This window comes from Pagrus pagrus (genome assembly GCF_965226575.1).
Source record: "Pagrus pagrus genome assembly, chromosome: 11".
Classification (NCBI taxonomy): Eukaryota; Metazoa; Chordata; class Actinopteri; order Spariformes; family Sparidae; genus Pagrus; species Pagrus pagrus.
In genome coordinates this window covers 7,571,594-7,589,113 of record NC_140195.1, presented here as the reverse complement: position 1 = coordinate 7,589,113, position 17,520 = coordinate 7,571,594, and the positions used below count along the sequence as shown (strand labels likewise).

At 41.0% G+C, this 17,520-nt stretch overlaps 1 protein-coding gene across 4 annotated transcripts; it reads left to right on the top strand.

Annotated features, from left to right (window-relative positions):
* The first annotated feature begins 1,392 nt into the window (after positions 1 to 1,392).
* Positions 1,393 to 13,091, top strand: LOC311265549 (protein phosphatase 1 regulatory subunit 3A). Of its 4 annotated transcripts, none has more exons than XM_084367320.1 (5): positions 1,393 to 2,615; positions 6,630 to 6,676; positions 7,258 to 7,346; positions 7,650 to 7,676; positions 10,096 to 10,234. In XM_084367320.1, the coding sequence occupies exons 1-4, from the start codon at positions 1,741 to 1,743 to the stop codon at positions 7,674 to 7,676; spliced, it is 1,038 nt and encodes a 345-aa protein (XP_084223446.1). In that variant the 5' UTR covers positions 1,393 to 1,740; the 3' UTR covers positions 10,096 to 10,234. The 4 variants fall into 4 exon arrangements, with proteins under 4 accessions (XP_084223446.1, XP_084223447.1, XP_084223444.1 ...); XM_084367321.1 differs by having other exon boundaries at positions 1,396 to 2,615; positions 7,261 to 7,346; XM_084367318.1 differs by lacking the exon at positions 7,650 to 7,676 and having other exon boundaries at positions 1,398 to 2,615; positions 10,096 to 13,091.
* Positions 13,092 to 17,520: the final 4,429 nt, after the last annotated feature.

The following is a 17,520-nucleotide window of genomic DNA, read 5'->3' as shown; positions in this document are numbered from 1 at the left end:
CATCTTTCCCCTGCTACTGGAAATGGTTATTTCATAGAGTCTTGCTGTATATACTAGGGGTCGACTGGCTTTTTCGGGGCCGATACTGATGCAGATTATTAGAAATCAAGGAGACTAAAAAACAATATTTGGGGCCGATACTGATTTGCAGTAAAAAATGTAAATAAATGAATACAATGAATAAAAAAGGTCAGTTTACTCAAGTACTGTTCTTAAGTACAATTTTGAGGTACTTTACTTGAGTATTTCTATTTTCTGCTACTTTATACTTCATCTCCGCTACATTTATTTGATAAATCTAGTTACTAGTTACTTTGCAGATTCAGAACAAACAAGAGGCAGCATTTTACTGTTATTTACTGCTCTTTGCACCAGTATTGCAGCAATATAGTATAGTAGTATATAGTATAATAGTATAAGCATCTGATTTTATTGCATTTTATTTGTTTAATATGTCGGTTTGAAAGGTGAATATGTTGGTTTTGAAAGGTGCCATTGAAATTAAGTTTATATTATATTATATTATATTATACTATATTATATTGTATTATCCATGTCACATGGGGGCTGGAGCCGATCCAAGTTGACATTGGGTGACGCTAGGGTACACCCTGGATAAGTCGCCAGTTCATCACAGGGCGATATTATATTATATTATATTACATTATATTATGACACCTGACCCCAGTAGCACACATACACCTTGCAAACGTCAGCGGGAGTTATGCTGGAGAGACAAAGTAATGGGAGCATTTGCTAATTGGGAGGAAGTTAGCAAGATGTCGACCAAATGCCGACATGTCGACAACATCCTCCCAATTAGCAGACGCTCCCCACACTGTGCCTTTCCAGCGTATCTTCAGTTCGTCGGGCCGACGTTGTAAGACATATGTGTGCTACTGAGGAAGGAGCTGCTAAATGTAACTGCCATTTAGCATTGATAGTATATGGTTAATATTGGCGGTGCTGAGGTGGGTGGCGTAATTAGCTATGGGCAGGGGCCCCCAAAATGAAATTCTGCGTAGGGCCCTGTAAAGCCTTGGGCCGGCTCTGTTACAAGGGCAACATTAAACTGAAAACTAAACTGAATAGCCTGATGTATCATAGACTAGCCTTGCAGCTGCAGCAGGGATATTAATTTGTTGTAAGAAATGTAATCTACATACAGCAGCAATTAAATTAATGACCTGTATGTTAATAATTTAGCTTCTTTTTGCTTTCAACCATGCTGATGAAATACATTTTATATACTGATAATTGACTATGTTCATCGTATGACTGGCAGTGGCCGATATGATGGCTGTTACTTTAATATCCCATTTCCAGTAGTGGGCGTTTAGCCAGCCCGAACCAAACGGAACCAGGGGGGGTCGCAGGATGATACCAACTTAAAAGACACATTTGGGGCATGGAGAGTCCGGTAGGTCAGCGCTATAATTAGAGGCTGCTCCTTCCGCGACAGCAGCCAAACTGCGATGCATAAAGTCATGTTAACCAGAGGATACACGATCACAAGGGCTGGCAGCGGAGACACGTTTTCCATGGGTGACATTTAACGCCACACGTTGACCGGAGAGGCTGTGCGTAACGCGGGGACAGCGCTGGATCTACAACTGGCCACCGCGGCGCAAACCATGAGTGTTTGGTAGTGTGTGTTTTTATTTATTTATTATTATTATTGGAGACGCCGTATGTACACTGCTCAGCGTGCAGCTTCCATGAGTGTGCACATCTGCAAACATGTCTTTTTTAAGCATACCCACTGCGGAGGGCCTTTTCACCACGATTAAAACGCGCAAGTCGACCGGGGAGGCTGAAGGTAGATCCCCGATGGACGAGGATCGTAATGGGGATGATGACGACGATGATGATGATGAAGACGATGACACCGAGAGCGTCCACATCATCCCGAGATGCTCCCCGGTGCCTCGAAAGCGAGGCGCGTCCATCTACGATGAGACGGCTGAGTACATGCGGATCCACTTGGCGCTGTCCGCCGCCAAGAGAGTGTCGTTCGCCGACACCACAGGTGGGGACCTGGTGGACGTGAAGGAATTCGTTGCCTTTGATTCGGACGATGAAGAGGAGAGCGCCAGGTGGGAGGAAGAGGAAGCGAAGTACCGAAAGCCGGAGCGAGAGCCGACCTATCAAGTGCACCCAGAGTTTCATGCGCCCTCAGAAGGAGCCCTGCTGCAGGCTGTGCACGCCAATAAACTGGAGGTTGAGGAGATGTCTCCAGTTGAGAATGAGCCACTTGCCTTCACTGGGGTAGTGCGAGTCCTGAACATCTCCTTCCACAAAGCAGTTTACATCAGGTCCACCATGGACAGCTGGGCTACTTACTATGATCACCCAGCAGAGTATGTCCAGGGGTCCAATGATGGGGCCACTGATCAGTTCACCTTCAAGCTCACTTTTGCACCACCCTACATCACACACGGCTCTCGCATTGAGTTTGTGGTTCGCTACGAAACCTCTGATGGTGATTACTGGGCTAATAACTCCTCTATGAATTATGTGGTCACTCTGCTCCTGTCCTACGAAGACGATTCAGCTCTTACAAACGTCGACGTGCAGCAAATGAAAGGTATCCTGAAACCTCCAAAAGATTACAGGTAAATATCCTGTCACAGACCGAGGATACACTGTTTTGTCCACTGTCTGCTTGAGATCCCTTTGACCTCTGACCTCCCCAGATTGATCTACTCATCTACCCTTATTGTTTGTAAAATCTCAGTCTGCAAGGTGTCCAAGCATCTGATTAAAGGTTTAATTAAGATCCTCAAAGACACAATCATATCTGAATAAGACAACTTTCAGACCCAGAGAATGAACGCATAGTCGAACTTTGCACAGAAGTAATAAAAGCGGCAGATATTGGGGTTGTGCAGCAGCTGCAGAGCTCCAGTTGCCTCCTAATTCCCTTGAGGTTTTGTGCCATGGGCATTCAGATTTATTCACTGGTTCTGCCTGGATGCATTCAGCATAAAAAGAGCTTAAATCTGAGGTAAAGCAGGTTGTTAATAGCCACAGCTGCGCAGTTTGAGAGAGCAAGAACGAGAATCAAAGTTAAATATTCATAAAGTTGGTTTATGGCTGGTGTGAGAGGTGGAACGAGTTACAAGGAGTACACACCCCCTTCAGAATGGCAATCATTCGGTGGTGTGTGTCGGCGATCAAAATAGGCAAAGGGCAGGTGTCGTTTTCAGGCCAGGCGTTTCCCTGCATTAAATTTACTTCTGACCTTTTCTATCAGAGTCGACGATGAGCGGAGCGATGTCACTGGAGAAGATCTGCCTCCCTCCCTTGTGTTGTCGGAGAATGGGCACACAAAAATCCCCCTTCTTTACGTCATTAAAGTCAACTAATCCCCGAGAGGAACCTCTAAACGCCTTGATAGCGTGTGATGAAACCTCCCAGAGACAGACGACAGCGGGGGAAGATCCTCCAAGCTTATGAGGACCCATTAAGGGAGCAAACTAGATATAAACTGATAGTTGTCATGTAGGTCTTCTCTGCGGTAGCTGTTTGGAAGTAGGACGGGACCAGATGGGCTGTCAGGGATGGATGAGTCACTGATTGAAAAGGAGGAGTTTGGGGAGCTGAAACTGTGCCGGCACCCCCACATAGCAACCATTAAAGCTTCATTAGGTGCTTTGAAGTTCACTGATAATTGGTTTTTAACACATTAACAACAAATCAGTGTCGACACCAGAATGTATTACTTACTGTATGTTAACAACAGCGGGTTTGAAGGAAGCCTGCTGCTGGTTTAGTTTATATTTAACTGAAGTGTGTCCACCTTAGTTAAACATAGATAACACACAATGTGATGGAGCTGATAGTGAAAACAGAAAACAGAGCAGCTGCAGAGCTGGTTTTCTGGTTCGATATCTCGAGTTTCTCCTCAGTGCTGATCTTTTTTCATCAACTCACTGCTGAGTCAGTCCGACTCTTTCACGCATGAATTATTAATTCACAAAGTAACATTTTCCTAATGTTTGTTTTTAACCGAATCAGACACAAGAAACACTTTCATCCAGATTTCACTAATATTTTTTTTGTACGTCTTTTCTCTGTGACTGAAAATACATCCATCCACTCTGCGCCAAAGGATACATTCTGCCCATTGAACCTATATTTAGATAAAATGGGCCTATGTTTAGATGAAGAGAAATCTGAAAACTATATAATATTGCTCTTTATTTAAACTACTATTATAAATAAAACACACAAAAAGGTGGAATCCAAATAGGCAGAATATGGTGCAGAACGTCCACTGGAGTGGAAAGATGTATTTTCAGTCAGAGACAGAACAAAAACATATTCTCTCATTTAGTTGATTTTTTTATTGACCTGTCTGGTTGTTATGCTGCTGCATCGACGACAGCCGTGGCCGGAGGCGTTATGTTTTTCAGGTTGTCTCTCTGTCCGTCCCATTCTCGTGAATTCAATATCTCAAGAACACCTTGAGGGAGAAATGTCGACTATGACTCGAGGATGAACTGATTTTAATTTGGCGGCCAGAGGTCAGAAGTCAAGGTCACTGTGACCTCTAGTTGTCTCATTCTCAAGAAAGCCTTGATGGGATTTCTGCAAATTTGTTCACTATGACTCATGGATAGATAAGAATCAATCGATTAGAAGTCGGTGGTCAGAGGTCAAGGTCACTGTAACCTCACAAATATTGCATGAAGTATCATGTATGTAACATTTGATATCCAGGAGGTTAGAGCCAGATCCAGACCACCAGAATAGAATGAACTGCGGCCCAGATCTGGGTCAGTTCTGGTTCATTAGATTCTTGGCTGACATAGCAAGCTAGCAATACAGACAGACATAGATAGATAGATAGATAGATAGATAGATAGATAGATAGATAGATAGATAGATAGATAGAGCATGAACAGAATATCTGGCCAAGCTATGGCCTGCTACTGGAGCGGAACCGCACAGGTGCCATCAGTCCACACGGTATGTGGGCCAGATATCGGCCGCAACACTTTTGCTTTCTGGGTATTATGTTCTGCTAAAAACATATGGAGGCAAACTCAAAATGACAAAGAGATGCAAGGATAACTAGAATGGCAGTAGAGTGCATACCTCAGTCAAGACCTAACAGTCCCTTTTTGTACTCCAGCCACCTTAATATGCCTGATTGCTGATGTGGGAATCAGTTCAGTAGTTTTTTGTGTAATCCTGCTGACAAACCAACCAACCGACAGATCAGCGGTCACGGGTGACTTGGTGGTTGGGACTCCAGCTCAAATGGTTCAAATGGCTTCCAAATATCTGTCCACTGTAGAAGACGCCATGCTCGAAATACCCAGAGTTTTGCAATGTGACATGGGTCAAACAGAGCCACATCTCCTCAGTTTGGACAAGACGTGCCTGAGATTCTTGGGCCAGAGCAACGTTATGTCACCTTGTCTCTTCATATCTCTTCCTTTTGTAATTATCGTTGAGTACGCTGTGACTCTCATGCGCTTGAAAACTTGTTAAAAAGTTAACAGCGTAACAGCTTAGTGATTTACGACTTCACATCACCAGACATGTATAATGCAAAGATCTTCTTCAGATCTCTATCAGATCTTAAACCTGCGCAGCTGATATCAAAGTCTTAAGTGGACTAAAAAGCACGAGGAGTATGAACAGCTTGCCAGGCTATCCCCACTCTATTTGTGCAGCTCCTGTCACATGCTTATCACACTTGTTGACCTGTATTTCGTTTGGCAGCCGCTGCCTCTCTCGGCAATGTTGCACCCCCTCCTTAACCCTCTTTCGACACAAGTAACTTCTTCAAGAAAAAACCTCTCTGCTGCTTTATTTTGCAGGTGATTTTAAAACAAATCACGGCTGCAGGTTATCAATTAATTTACATTGAAGATCTGATGTGACCGCACATGAAATTCCCCTAATTACTGACATCAAAATTTGATTCATCAACTTCAGTGCAGAAATATAACCTCTACTGGCTTTTATTATTATCCTTGCACTGTTCAGTGACCCTTACCATCATTCAACAATATCGCACTCAGTAATTTCCCACCTCACCCTCTATTTTAATGAGCAGTCTAATGAGATGGGTCATCACTGAGGCTCCTGGCTTTAAAAGACTCGGCGACTTAGCAGATCAGAAACAGATATCCAAAATAAGACGTACAGTACAGATAGATACTTTGCCACGTTAAATTAAAATGGCTAATTCAGCACATTAACAGCTGGACGGCATCAGCAGATATTAAGCCTAATTATCCAGAACAGGTGTTGATGATGCTGTATGACAGACTTTTGAATGTGCCTGATTTCCTTTCTTTTCATACACGGCTGCTGCATCGGTCAGATGATTCAGATGCTGCCGTTAAGTCCATTTTCATCCGGACATTTTGTTGTCTTGATGTCCATCCTCGGCTGCAAAGTTATTAATCTGAATCTTTTTATTTCAAACGTATCATCCCCTGCATCAGCCCAGTGTATAGACCACTCTATACACTGTCTATAGACTAATAATTACCAGGCCTGAGTGTTTTGTAGTCACTAGATGTGTGTGTAAAGTCATGTAGACATTACGTTGTGTTTCTTTGTTTTTATATTGTCTTATAACCCAAATGTTCTTTTTCTTCTTTCAGTATGAATGATGACTTTGATTCAGACGATGACCAGGAAAAGGAAGAAGGTACAGTGTGAATGCTGTTGTCAGTAGTGACATATCGAATCACTAGCTGAGAAAAAGACGATATAGATAATTAAACATTGATATAATGGATTACAAGAGACGGATTAACAAATGTCAGGTAGAAATTGATGCAGTAGAGTCTGAGATGCCCTGAGTTTAAGTCTTCTTTAACTCCAGCTTCAAAAATGCTGGATCCTACATTTCCCATAGTGCAATTCAGTAGTGTGTTTTATAGAGAGGCGAAGTTCCTCCTCTTCCATTGGGAGACAGTGGGACCTTATTTTGGATAAAATATGTACGATAGATGCTTCGATAATTTTCAGCCAGAGAAAGTTGCAGTTTGTCATAAAGCTAAAGACTGTAGAAGTGTAAAATGTTATTTAATTTGTAATGAAAGACACACAACGTTTAGAGACGAGGGGCCAGAAGTTTTTTCCCCAAAACTTTAGAAAGAAATGATCTGAAGCAAAGTAGTCTGTACTCAGTGTTTCCATCAGTGGAGTTCCCCTTTAAATACAGTAAAACTTTTTTCCTCTATTCAGAATAATCCGGCTCTCACAGCATAATTATCTATTTCACAGCAGCAGAGGAAGCGGGGACGTCCGTGTCAGGACTCGTCAGGCCTACACCTGTCTGCCCGGTCATCATGCAGCCGAAGATTGACATCGAGGTAAGGCTAAAATAAGAATTATGAGAAAGATGGTAGCAGCTTTCAATGGAATAAATTGTTGGATAACAGAATAGAAAAATAGTCAAAATAGTCCCTCACATTATCTTACTTGCCAACAAAAAACAACAAGTTGTAATATCTTCAAACTATCTTGATTTGCATGCAGTTGTTGACACATTCTGATTTAACAGGTAAGCAGGCTCAGTGCTTTATCCCCTTATGTGTCTAATAAAACGTAACAAACATTTCCTTCCAACTTTTAAAGTACATCATCATTGGCTTGGTTGTTTATATTGTTCACAGCTCATTGAAGCTTCAGCAACAACTTAGGTAACGTCTCGCTTCTCACTGCTGTAGCACGAGTACTGTATGTTACTGTCCTCGTCAGCTTCACGTTGTGCTCATATCATGATGCATGCTGTCCATGTTATTGCACCCTCTGATTTTGTCTCCGTGGTTCGTTGTCGATCACTCTCTTGATTTCATATCTGTCTGTAAAATATGAAGCAAGGCAGGAGAACCAGCTAAGTTCAAAGCATTTATTGTAAATTATGGATAAAACAGGGTATGCTTTACCCAAGGTGGCTACCTTGCGAGTGTCAAGTTGCTACCATGGCATTTCTTCGTGTTGTCAGTCAAGATCCAATGAGAATAGAGACGTAGCTCCAACCTCAAGCCCAAATATGGCTCCAAAAAGCCAAGATGGCTGCACACATAATACCAAACACAATGGGCGATGTCACGGTGAGCCAAAACTTAGTCCAAAGCTAAAAAAATAAGTGATGTAGTTGTAAACATTTTTTAAAAATAACTTAAATTATCAACAGCAATTCTGACATCCTAAAATCTTATTGTGTTGCAAAGTTATCTACTGAAGTTAGCATGCTAACCAGCTAGCCACGGCTTGTCCGCTTAAAAAGCTCCAGTGCTTACAGTGTAAACAGCAACACTATTAATGCACGGTTAACTTCGCGAACAAGCTAACAGCCGCTACAGTTAGCGGTTACTTTGGTGATATGCTGCCCCCTTATTGTTTGGAGCATGAATAAGTCACCTAATAACATCTCTAAAAATAATCATTTGTTTTAATCTATACAGAAATCAACATTTTTAGAGAGTATTTCTTGGCGATGACTTCCTGGAGTCTCTTCCTGTCTTTATGATAAGCTAGGATAACCCTCTCCAATGTAATGCCATGAGAGTGGTAACAGTCTGTACGTTTTTGGAGAAACTTAAAACCAAGACTACCATCAGGCTTACTTTTGTATTTTGGTCAGAAAAAGTTACATTTTAAACAGTTTCATGCATAAAACATATCAGACTAGAAGAAATGTATGTTTCAGAAGAGAAGGAAGTTATAGGTGTTCATCTTAAAACTGATAAACTACCTCAGACAGCCCAGACTAATTAACATAATAACATGTGATTTTGCATTAACGTCTTCCTGATACTACAGATGTATCTGTGAGGCATGAACTCATCCAGTATTCACATCACTATTCACATGCATGCTGTTTCCCTTTGGTCGAGCATTAAAATTAACAGTGAACCAGTCAACTACTGTATGAACATCAGCTCCAAATGTTTTCTACACACCAAACACCATCCAGTGTATGCTGAGCATCTAATTCAGGGGTATTCAGGGATTTAAACAGTCAAACTTTATTACTGGTGAAAAAGTTCTGTGTGATCATTTTCAAATTAAACGTTGTCAGTTTAATTGCCAGGTTTGAATAGCTCGCTCGCTGAACATTCAGTTGTGCACAAAAGTTCGGTTTCCCTTTTGTGTTTTACTCGTTTTGCGGTGCTGTTAAATCAAGTCTTAATAGATTTTTCTCTGAGAGTTAAACAAAGTGCTCTCGAGAGACAAACGACAAACTTGGGAAATATTTGGCGTGAGTTTATGAAGCAAAAATTTCCAATAACAAAAATTGCAGCATACAACATTACGTTTTAATCAGCGTCGTTGTAATTCTTTTGTTCCGCCCTCGTAAAAGGATACCGGGTCACAGCTGGATTTTCACCTGGGAACGTGAGAATGACATATTCACCATCTGTATATTAATACATGCTCTGCCTCAGCCCGTCTGTTATCTGTGTTTTCCTGTGCCTTGCTCTTGCACTTGTTCTTCTGGGTGCCGTTTTTGTTACTCTCGTTTTGTTTCATATTCATCCGATTTCATCTCGATTAGACCTTGGATGTTTGTCACGGCGGCCTCGCAGCAGGCAGAGATCTTTTTTCTTGATTATTAGCGCTTTTTTTCTCTTTTTAAATAAAAAATCAAGGGAAAATGAAAATCAGGTTCCTCTCGGGGCTGGCATTAGTTCCAGTTCCTGGTGTTCAAAAGAAAATATGTGATCAATATGTACATTGGGTAAGCTTGAGGATAAAATAATTAGGGAAAAATAACATTCATCTAATTTTCTTCTCCCTTGGACGCCCTTGTGCTGAATGTAAGTATCTTTGGACGTTTCTCTTTATACTCATGACAAGGGCAGTCAAAACATCAGAACGGTACTTTTTTTTTTTGCCAATAATTTTGAAAGAAGACATCAATCCCAACAAACTGTTCCTGTTAGCACTTCCTCACAATTACAATGTCAGCATGAGTTCGTCAGAAAAGCATTAGTATGCAGTAAAATGCTTTTCCTCTCTCTGTGTGCAATGTTAATGAGGAATACAAATCTTCTCCTCTGTCTTTATACCCTCCTAGCTGTCACTGTTGTCTCACTGTTTTTACTTTAACAGATTGCAGTTCACCCATCTGGCCCCTCTGTCCCACCCAACCAAGAGCTCCCATCTGTTGATGGCACACTGTCCTCTCACACTGTATCCCCAGGTGAACGATTCCCTTGTATGTCATCCGAAACCACACTGCAAACTAATTCATCCTTTGTACTCTGTGCCAGCGAATCAGTCCAGCCAAATAAGTCACAGCCTTTACCCAGACTCCACTGTGAATTAGGCAACCAAACGTCAGAGCAGGCCATAGACACAAGTCCCTCTGCACTGCTGCCTGCTTCAACTCCTTCCCCGCTACAAGAGTTAAGGCCGACATCAGACAGCCCTCAGGCTGGCGGAGAGGAAATGCCTCCCTCAGAGGGCTCAATCATGCATCCTACAACCGCAGAGACGAATATGCGGCCAGCAACAGGAGAGGAAGAATCGACCGACAGCCCAGCCAGTCGTCCTTGTCTTGAACTGCCTGCCGACTCGGAGACTCAGGGGTCTGAGCTAGACGTTGCACTGGGATTGAGTAAACCTGAAGGATTATCAGAAGGTTCCACCACATCTGCAGCACATCACGAAGACAATCCACCTGCTCTCTTGTCTCCTGTGGTAGAGAGTCAGGAGGAAGAAGGTGAAGCTCCTCCATTACCTGAACTCACAGAGAACCCCTCAGTGAGTACAGGTGTCACTGAGGTGAGCCAAAACTCTGCTCTTCAGTCTGTCTCGGCATGCGAAGAGGAGAAAGATGCTCCCCAGACTTCCCCTGACACATTATTAGAGAATCCACCAAACACAATGTCGGAGGTTTCCGAGCTCCAGTCTGAGCACGACGTCAGCAGGAATCTGATGCCACCCGTCGTCTTTCTGAGTGGAGTTGTCTCGCTCTCGATAGTGCTGCAGAATCCCAGTGCCCTCTTCCTCATCGGACTGCTTGCGGTCTTGCACCGTTTTTGATGATTACGCCACAAAAGTTCATTCTGATCTGCTCTCGAGTTAAGTGCCTTTTCTTGATTCCAAAAGAAGCCAACAAGTAAAAAAAAAAAAAAAACACAAGTCCGGTTGAAGTTGTGTATCACTGTGTTCATTTTTTATCTAATTAATAATATATTGGTTACAATTTAGGAGTATTTTCAAGTCCAATTGACCCTTCCTAAGTCCCGCCCATTTTCACTCTGAGCCCCAGTAACAACTGAGTAAGCTGGGTACCCTGATAAACCTCGGTCAACTTTCCCAAAAAACAAGTTAAGAGAGTTCAAAGATGTAACTTGGGGACCTGTGAAAGCATCACTCGATACCTCGACCATGAGGAAAGGTGTTGTGTTTCCAAAAACCAAAGACAAAATTTTGTGCAATATAGAAAATGGATTAGGCTGCGTGGTAGCATCACCATCAGCCAAACAACAACACCATCACCAAAGACACCTACGTTTGTTAAGGTTAAGGTAACATTATGATGTAAAAGACACATTATATTGATGCCACGATCTTCACAGACAGATCTTAGGTTAGCTAATGTTAGAAAAACAACGGTTAGCTAACGAGCCATCATGAGGAGTCAGCCAGTCCTTATTTCGGTGGTAACGTTAAAAAGTCTCAGAAAGGACAAATAGGTTGGCTGTTGACTTTATTTTTAAAGAAAACGTGTAAATTTGCATTAGCCAGAAAAAACCCAAGGCTTCTCTTGTTTTCATTATGACCGGAATGACCTGTCCTCATTTTATGTCGTTTTGCCGTGTTCTGCAGTCCTTGCTGTCGGCTCCCTGAAGATATATTGCGTGACTCTCAAAAACTCTCTTAACCCTCTTAACGGGTGGCTTAGGTTAGCTAATGTTAGCAAAACAATTTAGCAAACGAGTAACAGTTAGCTAATGTTACAGCAAGGTGTGCTTCCTGTTTATTTCTGTGGTAACGTTAAACAGATTTGGAAAGGAAAAATAAGATGGCTGCTGACTGTTTCTAGATAATAGACAAGATTAAGATAACGTGAATTATCGTTAGCCACAAAAATCAAGGCTCCCCTTGTTTTCGTTAAGACCGGAATGGCCTCAATTTGTGTCGTTTTGCTTTGTATAAAACACAACATCGTCAGTATATCCTTTGATTGTGCATACTGCAGTCCTTGCTGTCGGCTTCCTGAAACTATGTAATAAACGCTGCAGCGCTGATGTTTCCTTTGTCAAGCTTGTCTGACCTGGCAACAGCAGCTACGGTGGCGGGACTTCGGATCAGTCAATTCAAGGTGAAAGTAATTACACAAATACCGGAGATGTTTTCATGCATTGTGTCAAAGACGTGTTATGTAATAGAAGCGTAGTCAGTTTATATCCCGTTTCTACAAGAACATTGTGATCAGTCCAACCTTGAAGCACAATATATTACCAGAGATGTTTTGTAAGTGGTCTGTTATTTCTTTTCCCTCGTCATGTGGACATTTTCTCTTGTCGTGTGTGAATCAGATGTGGTCTGATTTGATCCGGTCAGCACTATAATGCACTTGTTGTTTTCGATTGTTGATGTAGCCAAGGTTGTTCTCCAACAACAACTGCCATGAGTTTAACTTTTGTGAATTCCATGTGCTATTATGTCTTTAATGAAGGACAGAAAAAGCAAAACATTACCGTAGTGGAAAACTCAAGAGACTTACGATACAAATGTTGTTTTGTTTACAAAAATGCAAAAGCAAAACATGATCTAGTGAAGTATTTTTGCCTTAATGTCATAAAATAAGAACCTGATGATTATAGCGAACGTCAGTCTGAAATGGATGCTGCTCGAGGGACAAAACAAATAGAAAATTATATTTTTCTTTCAAGAAACACCAGCCTCCTCAACGTCTCCTCACACATAAGTCTTCCTGTCGCTATTGAACCCATATTGTTGTTGTTGTTGCGCAACACAAAAACTTATAGCACCACTTAGACAAGCTCACAGACACAGTGAAGCACTGAATGACATGTTTGAAGTGATGAAAGTTTTTGCTGTGTATTGCCATTAAAACCTGGTCTTATACCCTGCGCCGCTTTGTGTCTTTGTTCGTTTCGCTTTCTTTTCATCCATTCTGCAAAAAATTATTTGTGTGTGACAGTTTCGTGCACAGTAATGACACTGCCGCGCAGAGCGGAGCACAAAATTGCAGAGCGACTGACACAACACAAAAATAACATCAGAGCCTTTTTAGTGCTTCTGTCTCTGGAGCGCATTCAGCTTCGCTTGAAGTGGAAATACACAAACAGCAACCGGAGCCGCGGATACAAGCCAAAGGTCATGCATTGCACTGAAGTCACGGTGTCATGCTAGACTACAGAGCAACACTGGCCATTGTAGAGTGAGATTACTGTTTGAAGGCTGATAATTCTCAGGAAAGCTCCCTCTGATGCTGCACGATGAGATGTCAAAGACTATTTCTGATTGTAGCTGGGTAAAGCCGATATCTTAAAGGAACAGTTCACCCAAAAATGAAAACCCCAGTCATTATCTACTCATCCTCACGTCGATGGAAAGGGGGGGGGGGGGTTGCAGCATTCTTTCAAAACAACTGAAAAAGATAGGGGCTTGTTTTAAAGTGTGAAAAAGAATGGCAAAACAAATAAAATGGCTCCATACAGCTTGTGTGTTGCGTGAAAATGCATTATTTACACCCTTTTTAAGATGAAATCTTCACTGTAGCTGCTCAGCTAAAAGCCTTAGCGCCCACATTGTATGCACAGTAGTATGTGCACGAGCTCGACTGCGCGTCGAGGTTGTAAATAACCTCTTTTCAGACCAGTTTGGGATCCTGGGGTTTCAGGAGACTTGGATCATGCAGAACGAGCTGTATGGAGTCATTATATGTTTTTATTTTAGGAGAATGCTGCAACTCTGTTTTGCTGCGAAGCTCCAGAAATGTTCTGTGGCCGACTAAACGTCATCTGCCTCTCCGTCGGCGTGAGTAGACTTTTTTTCCTTGAATGTTTAAACAGTAGCGTAAATAAAGAAGCATCACAAAGTGAAGATGACTAAGCGGTGATATACAATGTTATATACAGCAAATGGGGACTTATTTTTAAATGTAAAAGAACAATCAAGGAAGAAAACAACATAAAATGGCTCCATACAGCTTGTCCAGCATAATCCAAGTCTCCAGGAGCCATGAGATCCCAAATTGATAAGTAAAATGTGCAGCTAAAGATTTTGTCGACTATAAAAAAAAACTATTGGCATGAGGGTGAGAGACTGAATTTTAATTTTTGGGTGAACTTATCCTTTACAGACATTGTGTTTGATCATGTGTGCCCTTTTGGAGTTGTATGAGCGTTTTCCTGCTGAATCAATCTACTGAATCTTGTATTACAGCTATTCATTTTCAAACCAACAAAACGTCCTTGGATGTCAGGCATCCGTTGGATTTTGTGGATTCTGTGTTTGGCCTTAAAACAAAATTATTAACCAGAGCACACTTTGCATTTCATAGAGGGAAGAGGGGGGAAAAGAGAGTAGCGATTTAATTTGTGTGACGGTCACATAGCTTAAGTGTGGAATGTATTAAAAATTTAAGCAGACTTAAAACTGACCCAAGGAGGATAATCAGTGTGAATTCTGCCACAGATATTCACTTTAGGATAATTAATGCCTTTTTAAGCAACGCACCACTGGGAGCCCTGTTAAGCAGTGATTTCAAAAGAGCTTCTGTGAGTGTTGTGACATTATTACCAAACAGCAGTTTAAGGGGGTTTTTATTTTCTATTCTTTCTTCCCCAGTGTGATATCACTTATAGCTCGTTTGAATGGAATTGAAACAGTGAGGAGTGCCAGCTTTCACTTCAATAACATCTTTGAAAAAAAAACCCCAACACAAGACAAATCTTGTTTTTTTGATACTCTCTCCTTCAACATGTTTTTGAATTACCACCCATGATATCTATTAGCTTTAGTTGGTCGCTCACAGCCATCATTTAGCAAAAATTTGACTAGTTAGTACATTTGTTTCAGTCCGAATGTGGAACAAGTTAGATATCTGTTTAGTCCGTTCGTCAAAATTCTGCATATTCTGAAGTTAAGCGAGGACAACGTTTGAACATTTTCTCTTAAAATCAAAAGAAAATGTTCTGTCTTCTGCTGCCATCTTAAAACTGCAAAGCTAAATGTCTGGTTATTGTCATTTGGCAACTCAAGGGTTGTAAAATGAAACTGGGTCTGGTCCCTTCATGCTACTCGACAGGGGGAAAAAAAGAAAAAAACAATTTTATACTACCGAAATTTACTTTCGTATAGTTATATTGCTGTTTCTCTTGTTTTTGGACTGTGCTCCTGAAGGTAATGTGGTTGATTATTACCTCTTATGTTTCTGGTAAACAACATGGTGTCTGGGAACCTCCCTGCTCCTTGCCAATTTAGCTTGTATCAGGCCACTGGGTGTTTTACATGGTGTTAGCCAGGAAGATTATGAGTTTTGTAATAAAGGAATCTCCTGGAAATAAGAAAAAAAGAAACACTAGTAATCCTGAAGAGAATTGGGAGCCTACCCCCAAATGCTTGTTATATAGCGAAATAATTAATTAGGTTTTCTGCAATTCATCCTGAAGAGAACATAGAACGTAGATGTGACTCCATATCCCGGTCCACATTTCTCCGGGGTAGCCTACACACACCATGTTATTGTTAAATGAAATTTTAATGAATCGTTGAATGAAATATGTTTTTATATTAAATGATTCTGAAATGAGGTTATTGAATTGGAAAGATGTTTGGGCTCTACTAGCTGTGAGTCCTTTTCTAATTAAAATCATAAAAATAATTCAGAATTAAACTGCTTACCAGAACTTACAAACATGACTTCTGCATCAACAGAATCCATGAAGTCATACAAGACACGATGATGTAAAAATGGACTATTTGAGAAAATATTTATGAATTTATCTTTTGAATTGTGTAGATAAAGGTCCTTTGTGCTTACCATCAACTACAATTCTATGGTTGTGATGCTTGAAAAATGTATCCTACGGAAGCCCTAAAGGGCCATGCATTCATATATTTTATTTCCTCCGTTTTCCCGCGATAACAAGTTCATTTCGTTTGTTTTCTCGAGATCTCGAGTTATTATCTCGAAATAACAACTGCCTTTTTCCTGAGATTACGATATGATTTAATTCGAGATCTCGAGATAATGACTGTGGCCTGAGATTATGGAGACGCCCGGGACCTCGTAACTGGTCAGCTATTTAGTTAACGACGAAATCAGGCTCACTTAGATTGCGCCGCCGATATAGCTGAAGCCTTGCTTACCGTCTTTTTAGATTACGCACACTAATGTGTATATTATCTGTAATAGCAAGGCATAATGCTATTTCAGCCTGTGTCAGGCCTTGATTGAAAAGATCTCAAATTAATTATCCCGTTATCTCTGGAAAACAGCAGTTGTTATTTCGAGATAATAACTCGAGATCTCGATAAAACAAATGAAATTAACTCGTTATCGCGGGAAAACGGAGGAAATAAAATATATGAATGCATGGCTCTTTGGGGCTTCCGTAGTATCCACCATTTTATAGCCACTTCTTTTACAATGTAAGCATATGGGAAAAGTATTTCTGGGCTGTTGGGCATTGCGTGACGCTGTAATGACACAGTTTGGCCACTATGTAAAATAGACTTCAGGAACTGCCAATGTTCCTGGGTACGGAAGCCCTAAAGGGCCATGCATTCATACATTTTATTTTCTCTGTTTTCCCGTGATAACGAGTTAATTTCATTTGTTTAATCGAGATCTCGAGTTATTATCTCAAAATAACAACTGATGTTTTCCAGAGATAACGGGATAATTTTCTTGAGATCTTGAGAAAACAAAACGATAGTGTAACAATAAAACAAATGAAATTAACTCGTTATCACGGGAAAACGGAGGAAATAAAATGTATGAATGCGTGGCCCTTTAGGGCTTCCGTACCAGGGGGCTTAGTGTAAACACTAACACTCCACTCATCTTCTGAGCTCTCAGTCTGGACCGCTAAATGCACGGCTAACCAAGCTAACAGTGCTTGCATTAGCGGTTTCTCCGGTGATATGCAAGTATGAATTAGACAGCTGGTTATTTCTTTACATATTGCACCTTTAAAGGGGCAGTATGTAGTTTTGGAGAAGAAATTCAAATTTCAAATTTTTATATTTACAATATTAACGAGGTAATAATACAAACTCAGAAATATTTATCTTTTCCATAACTGAATAATCAAACTGTTCTCAGTGGAAAATAAAGTATGTTTATTCAGTCATGAAAACAAAGAAAGTTTGTTTAATTAGTTTGTTTAGGCATAAAAAACTATGATGGATATGAACCCCGAGCTGCAACCTCAGTAGTCTGAGTGAGGCGTGCACTTTACAGGAGAGTTATTCATCAGCTTTATTACAGACCATGTTTTAGTCATCCAACAATGGACCACCAGCCTACCTGAAGAAGGTTGACTCACC